Source organism: Phragmites australis, chromosome 10, assembly GCF_958298935.1.
Source record: "Phragmites australis chromosome 10, lpPhrAust1.1, whole genome shotgun sequence".
Taxonomy (NCBI): domain Eukaryota; kingdom Viridiplantae; phylum Streptophyta; class Magnoliopsida; order Poales; family Poaceae; genus Phragmites; species Phragmites australis.
In genome coordinates, this window is record NC_084930.1 from 30,028,680 (window position 1) to 30,036,116 (window position 7,437).

The window sequence follows — 7,437 nt, forward strand, 5'->3', positions numbered from 1 at the left end:
ATCCAATTTTTTCACGGTTGGATCTTTTCTATTGTTGGACCAAGTATATTTGCCTCAATTCATATGCAACTCTTTCATATCATGAGTATGAATAATATCATTGAATAGACAAGAACTTCTAGTTAAATAAGTTGGTTTATTCTTTTCACTAGTGTATCTTATGATATTTAAATCACCACCAACTGTCATGGGTTTCTGAGAAAGAGACCAGAAGTTAGATAACTCACTCATAAAGTCAATTTTGAGTTCATCATGGGCAAGACCATAGATATTTAAAAGCATCCATTCCTTTTTGATAGACTTATCAAAGACAGATAACTGAAGGATATGTAGCTCACATTTTACTTGAATAACATCAAAGAGATCAGTGTTAATACCACTCACAAAAATCCTAGATCTACCATTGTCAGGGATCCAATGCCAGATAAATCTAGAAGAAAGGTCAAGCTTTCTAAGATATAACATAGAGAAATCCTTTTTCTTAGTCTCTTGAACACAAATAAAATCTAGATGGTGGGAACAAATAAAATATCTCAATAAGAAACTCATCCCTTTTTCCCTACAATTCCATAAAAAACCTTTCATGTATATTTTTTGGTTTTTTTCTTGTTTCCCTCACAGGTCTCTATGATATGGGAATGTGTTCTCAGGGCTTTCTTCTTTTTATTACCCAAAGAAGCAATTTTTAGGATATGCTTGGAAGTACTTTTCTTCCTGGATGATTCTACCACCATACTCAGTTGAGTATCATAATGTTCTTTGAGATCTACCACGTTAGAAGAATTTATTTCTTCAATCAGGACCATAAAATCAGCAGGAATAGGAGGAGAGTTACCTTTAGCTACTAAGGCACACCTAGCATCTTCAAGATTTTTCAAAAGATTGACTACCTCATTGTAATCCGAGTTAATAATAACACTCATATCAGATGCTTTAGATATTATATCATCACATTATAGAGAATAAATTTTAGGAGTTGTAGCAATGTTACCTTCCAGATTTCTCTTATTGGCTCTTTGAATGGCAACTTCCTCAACAATGGAGCTAACCAGGTGAGCACATCTCTCACTATTCCTAGTAGGAGCAAGAATATGAGGCTTCACTGGAACCACATCTTCACCAGTTTTCTTCTAAGGATCCTGAAGCAAAGGAATGTCTTCACGTTCTAAGCTCTTCACTTCAGCCACTTGATTCAGGAAAAAAAACCTGCATCTTTCTCTATCCCATAAAACAGGCAGCTGAGGAGAAATACTCATGTCTGATTGCTTTTGAACTTTCAAAGAAAAACATCTAGTCATCCCAATGACTGAATTTTCTTCAAATGGGTGAGGGATACAAGAATCCTGATCTTCAAAAAAAAAAAATCCTCTTATTCATCAGTTGATTCAATATCTTTTAAGGCATCTATTTTCTCTTTTTCAAGAACAACAGGCATATCTTCCCAACTCTTAAGTAACGGTATCAGATCATGAGTACTAATACCAGCTTCAAGTCCACACCCCAAGGTTTTGGTGAAAGTCCTAGACTATCCACCAGCTTTATATTTAGGAGGTGCAGGCTTGGGACTTTGAGATATAAGCTTTAAAGAAGAGGCACTTTTCAAATAAGTTTTTCCTTCGCTCTTGAAAATATAAGAACAAGAGTCACCAGATGCAATATCCAACATAGCTTTCTTAGGAGATCTCTCACTAGGATCAACTTTGAGAGTTCACTTGCTCTTGTTTTCATTCACAGGTATAGCTACAACATCAGGAGATGAAGCAATAGCTAATGGCATTTCTCTCTCAAATAGAAAATTATAGAAATAATACCTATCTTGCATAGCAAGACAACCTTCGATAGAGGAAGGAACTTTGGAGACATCCCTACACCCAATTTTAATTCTAACAAAGTCCTACTTGCAAATACTATTTTTATCAATTTCAAGGGTTAAACCAACGAATGATCTCATATATGCAAGAACAGGTTCTAAACTGCTTTCACGAGGAATGCGTCAAACTCTAAACCCTTGAAATTTCAACCTTAGCCCTACCCATCTCTGTAGTGGTAAATAAGCCCATTCTTTAATTTTACACACATTCGGAAAACGCATACTAAATTGATTGTCACGCCATTGTTTAGCATGACACCTCCATGCATATCCAAACAAATCCTAAAATTCCTGTTCAATTTATTGTGCAGTGGCAAACCCCTTAATGGTAGTGATCATTGCGAGGCTAACACATTCTTTAACATCAGCATCATTAAGCATATTTCTATGAAAAAGAAAGGCTGACCTTCACCCTGCGCACCACACACTAGGGCAACAAATTCCCATGATTTTTTCTCAAGACAAAGTCTGGAACCATGCCCTTCCCGACCACAATAAACACATATAATCTTAGCATGACAATTAAGGTGCCCAAGAGAACCACAACCATAACATGCATCCACCTCAAAAGAAGCAGCACTATCCTACTCAAAAGAGGAAGAAGGACAATTGCACCTTTGATTGGGAAAAGTTGGATTAGATCTACTTCCTGAAATACCATGAGCAGCGGTGACTTGCTGAGTCAAAGGATTTGCAGATTTAGTAGCCAGAGAGAGCGCTCTCACCCTCCTCGCTTCTTCATCCTCCTCTTCATTCTGGGGCGGACGTTCCTGGCGCATCTCCTCATGATGGTCAAGCCGCCCCTGTTGGAATCTGCCTCAATAGCAGTCGCCCATGGATCCAGATCTTGAGTTTAGGGAGGCGGTTGCTCATGCATCGAAGGATCAGAACGGGAACTCCCACCTCCAATCTCCTGCCATGATTTCTGCTGACGTCCCACACCTGGACCAAAATAACCCCTTTCCGTAGTCTGACTAGCACCTCTACCAGAATGGCCAAATACGAACCCATCATAGCGAGGAATACCCCAACAATTTCTGCCGACCATGATGATAGAAGCACTACTACATTGCGAGAGAGAAGGGGAAGCAACCACGCGAGCAAATAATCCCGTATCGCCCTATGGTGCCCTTTCACTCTAGATTAGGCAGATGTCACTCTAGTTTGATGGTCAGAAATCTTGAAGGACTCAACCAAGGGAAGAACAAGGGGAGCGGTACAACAAGTTTCTCACTAGAGTTAGAAGAGAGCGAGATCATGAGATATCTATAGCGAAAAGCCAAAACTGCCCCACCCTGAAAACCCAAAACCACCCCTGCCATGGAGTCCCCACGCAGAGACCGAGGAGCACCGACCCCACTCGTCATATGCCCAGAGTCCCGGGGAATATACTCCAATTGATCCATGCCACTTCGAGCGCACCACGGTTACGAGAGAAAAAAGCCATGCAAACGGAGTAAAGGAGAACGCATCCCGAGGAATATTAGGCAGGCGAGAAGAAGCTTCCCTCACCGTCGGCCCGTCGCCGCCGTTGGTGGTCTGGCCGGTGGCCAGGAGCAAATCCCTGGCATCCCCAGGACTGAACGGGACGAGCATTAACGGAACTTCACAAACTACAGTATTTGCATAGTTGAAATGAAACACTGCATTCGTGTACGAAACTAGTTACTGCCACATCTGTCATCAAACTCTTATTCAGCATCTAGGATAAGAGCTGACAACTGCGAGACGAGAGGAAACGTCCAAAGTGCATTACGCTTGCATCGAGCGGTGGGGGATGTCGTCACTGGGCGTGCGTGGACGAGGCAAGCTCGGCGTCAGCTTCCTCCAGCCGCAGCACCTCGACAAGCTTATCGAGGTTCTCGTACGACGACCCACCCGGCGCCGTCGCCGCCTCGGCCGAAGCCTTCCACTTGTCGGCGTTGCGCCTCATCTCCTTGCTCTTTTTGGTGTCTCCCATGACCTCCTCGATGTGCGCCGTCACCTGCTCCCGCCGCAGCTGCTCGTCCAGGCGCAGCCCGATGGCCCATTCCTCGCACACGTACCGGCAGTTGATGTACTGGTCGGCGAACCCGGGCCAGCAGATCATCGGCACGCCGGACCAGATGCTCTCCATCGTCGAGTTCCACCCGCTGTGCGTCAGGAACCCGCCCACGGCGCGGTGCCGCAGCACCTGCTCCTGCGCGCACCACTCCGCGATGAAGCACCGGTTCTTGGTCTCTGCGAGGAACTCATCGGGCAGCGCGTCGACGCCGCGATCGCCCGCGACGAGGCCCGGCCGGACAACCCAGAGGAACGGGCGGTTACTGGCGGCGAGGCCCCACGCGAGCTCGACGAGCTGGTCCAGAGAGAGCACGGCCAGGCTCCCGAAGCTGACGTACAGGACCGACCCCTCCGGCTGCGCGTCGAGCCACGCCACGCACGCTGCGTCCTCCTCCCACAGGCTCAGCCCGGCCGCGCCGTGCCCGTGCCCCTGCGCGCGGTCGACGCGGCTGTGCATTTCGGGGGCCAGGGGACCGATGGTGTACACCCGCGGGAACTCCTCCCGGAGCGCGTCGAGGACGTCGGACTCGAGGTCCTCGAACGTGTTGAGGATGAGGCCCTGCGCCGTGGCGCAGCTGTTCGCCTCGTCTTCCTCCACGCGCAGCGCGAAGCATCTCGGGTCCAGCGTCCGGACGAAGCTGGAGATGTCGCCGAGCCGCACCGGCGGCATCCCGGCGATCCAGTCGATCGGCATGTCGAGGTACCCATTTGTCAGGTAGCTCTCGTCTGCCATTGCCATGCCAAGAAACGGATAGGAATCAGGGTTTTTTGCACAAAACGCATGCAACCATGCATGCATCAATCATGTGCATTCATGCAATCATACGAGTAATTAAGGACTTGATACGATCGATCACAGCGCAATTAACGGCCGGCCGGCCGGACGGACCTTTGAGCGGCGTGTATCCCCTCTGCCGGAGCTCCCGCAGCCGGAGCGTGCAGACGAAGCCGCACGCACTGGTGCCCCAGAGCACAAACGACGGCACGCCGATCTCCTCCGCTGCGGCCAGCGCGAAGCTGACGAGGCCGCTGAGCACGACGCAGGTGACGGGCGGCACGCCCTCGCACGCTGCGAGCCTCCGCGCCAGCGCCACCAGCGGCGGGCCGCAGCTCCTCCGCAGCGACAGGTACAGCTTCATGGTCCTGTCCGGGCTGCGCCGGTCCTCCTCTGACAGCCCGTCGGGGACGGCCTCGAACCTGAACCCCTCCCTCCCCCGCAGGCCGCCCGCCGTCCCCGCCCCAGTCCGCAGCAGACGCTCGTGGTTGTGCTCCGTGTTGACGAAGGTGACGTACACCCCGAGCGAGTGCAGTAGCTCCGCAAGCTTCAGCGTCGGGTTGATGTGGCCCGAGCACGGGAACGGGAACAGCATCGCGTGCGCCCTCTTCTCCATGGCCGCCGGCGCGCACATAGTTTCCAATCGCAGCTGCCGCTGAATGGCCGGGCACGCTGTGAGCCCGACTGAAGTGGCTAAATAGCCCCCCGGTCGCCGTCGTCCGCGGATATCGAAGCGGATATATTTGCGGGGGGTGGGCCCTAGATTTGGTCGCGATGGATATATTCACGGTCTACTAGACAAGATCGTGTCGTCCGGAATCAAATCTCTCGGCGACCGATGGGAAAATCCCCCCGCGCGCGCCATACGTGACCAAATAAAGCTGGTCAGGTCGGGGCCGGGCCAAACCCCGCGCGAGTGCATGAAGCTTTCCCTTCTCGTTCTCCGCAGCATCTGTGCTGCACTGTGCTCCCGTTGCAACTCCACGACGGCGACCAAACAAACAGTCAAATGCTACATATCAGCCGTCTGTTTTTTTAAAAAATCAAACAATGAATCTGAACCATCAAATCATGATCCAACTATCCTCAAACATCTTCAACCTCCACTTGCCTCACCGCGTCAAACGTCCCGCCACTTGATCCTCGCCCTCCTCCGCTCCGTTCCCGGTGGCACTCCTGTGCCGAATACATCGTCGCACTAACCCAGCTCTGTCGTCTCAACTCCTGCACCTGCCTCTTCTGTCGAGCTGATCTATTACCATCGACCTTCCTCTAAACCTGTTCCTACAGGAGATCCACCATCAATTTAAAAAGTATGATAACTTTTTCTCAATTCAGGAAGCGTGACAATACCATACCTAACCCCTACCGTTAATCCGTCACCTCATAACTTTTTTAAATTTTAGATGTCTTAAATTTAAAAAGCGTGAACAAATGCTACCTCGTTCATGCACGAGCTTTGATGTTGGCGTGTAGCTAGATTAACCTACGGCCACAGCTCGTAGCCACTACGCCATCGATCGACCTGGCTTGGAGTCTTGGGCACGTGACCGTCTGACCCAGGGCCAGGCCTGACCTCACCTGGCAGCGGCCTGGAAAAAGAAACGTTTCCTTGCCCAAATTTCCGTCTGACCGGATCAGGCCGCCGGCTGACCGGCCGCTCTTGTGCGTGAGCAACAATTTGTTTTCGGTTGTCGCCTCTGGCTACGGCAGACGAAGATCTCGGAGCAGGGGTGCGCTGCAGGAAATGCTGACCGGCGACGATTGTTTTCTACTATTTCATACGAGCTGACCGAAGCGTTTGTCTATTCCGGAGCGGCGGGATCGATAGGGCTGGCCGGAAAGGCGGACCATCTCGCCGTTTCCTTTTTTAAGCCTGGGGTGCTGATCGAGAATTCGAGATGGTGAACACGGCAAGCGACCGCGGCAGTTGAGAAAGGCTGGGCTATCACCAGCAGATCTTCACCGGATCGAATGCGTTGTTGTTACCTTCTGCGGTGCACGGCATTGTTGTGCCTATCCGTGGGTGTATGTATATATGCAATTATACTTATCTTTTCCTGGTCTACAACCTACTGCTGACTATATCCATGGAAAGATACGGCATAGGTCATGCAGCACTCGTGTGAGAACGGAGAAAGGGACGGAGATCGATCGATGAAAGTATTGTAGACTATAGAGTGTGAGAGCTTCCGTTGTGCACGGCATTGTTTGCTCGTGTTTTTTTTAATATAAAAGGCGCAAATTCATTAAACACAAGTTATTCTACAAAGGTGAAAGTCATCTTAGGAATAAGATTGTAATGTCTTAAGAACTGAGTATTGTTGGTTATGAAAGAGATTGTTACATATGAATGATCTGACCGATCTATCAAGTTGATTCCAAGTTTTCCAGGCCAAGCTGTGAGCTATCTTGTTTACTTTTCTTCCAATCTTTCTAGCTTTAAATTGTATTTCTCTATTTTTGTTTATGATCTCAGCAAGAATTGGTCTCAAGTTCCAATAACCCAGCATTGTAATGATATCCCCTTTGTGAAGAGCTGTCACCAAAGTCTGATTATCTGAAATGTATGTTACTTGGTTGAGGCCTAGAGACTTCATCACCTTTGTTGCAAGACTGACAGCTTGTGCTTCCGCAAATGGTCTATGAACTTGAAAGATCTGTGTTGTGATGAATATTCCTGCAAAAGATGTATTTGGTGCTAGTTGCGAATGAATATTCCCAATCCTACTTTGCGAGGTTCAGTTAT

General features: G+C 48.8%; 1 protein-coding gene across 1 annotated transcript; it reads right to left on the reverse strand.

Moving 5' to 3' along the window:
* Nucleotides 1-3,506: 3,506 nt before the first annotated feature.
* Nucleotides 3,507-5,379, reverse strand: LOC133883275 (7-deoxyloganetin glucosyltransferase-like). The gene is made up of 2 exons (XM_062322547.1): nucleotides 4,803-5,379; nucleotides 3,507-4,639 (listed from the first exon to the last, which is right to left on the reverse strand). Exons 1-2 carry the CDS (start codon nucleotides 5,320-5,322, stop codon nucleotides 3,654-3,656), a joined length of 1,506 nt encoding a protein of 501 aa, XP_062178531.1. The 5' UTR covers nucleotides 5,323-5,379; the 3' UTR covers nucleotides 3,507-3,653.
* Between the last annotated feature and the right edge of the window lie 2,058 nt (nucleotides 5,380-7,437).

Bases quoted from the DNA above. Each gene is read 5' to 3' on its own strand.
- LOC133883275 (XM_062322547.1), bottom strand. From the start codon at position 5,322: ATGTGCGCGCCGGCGGCCATGGAGAAGAGGGCGCACGCGATGCTGTTC. The intron at 4,640-4,802 runs GTCCGTCCGGCC...TGGCAATGGCAG, and splicing joins GGGATACACGCCGCTCAAAG to ACGAGAGCTACCTGACAAAT.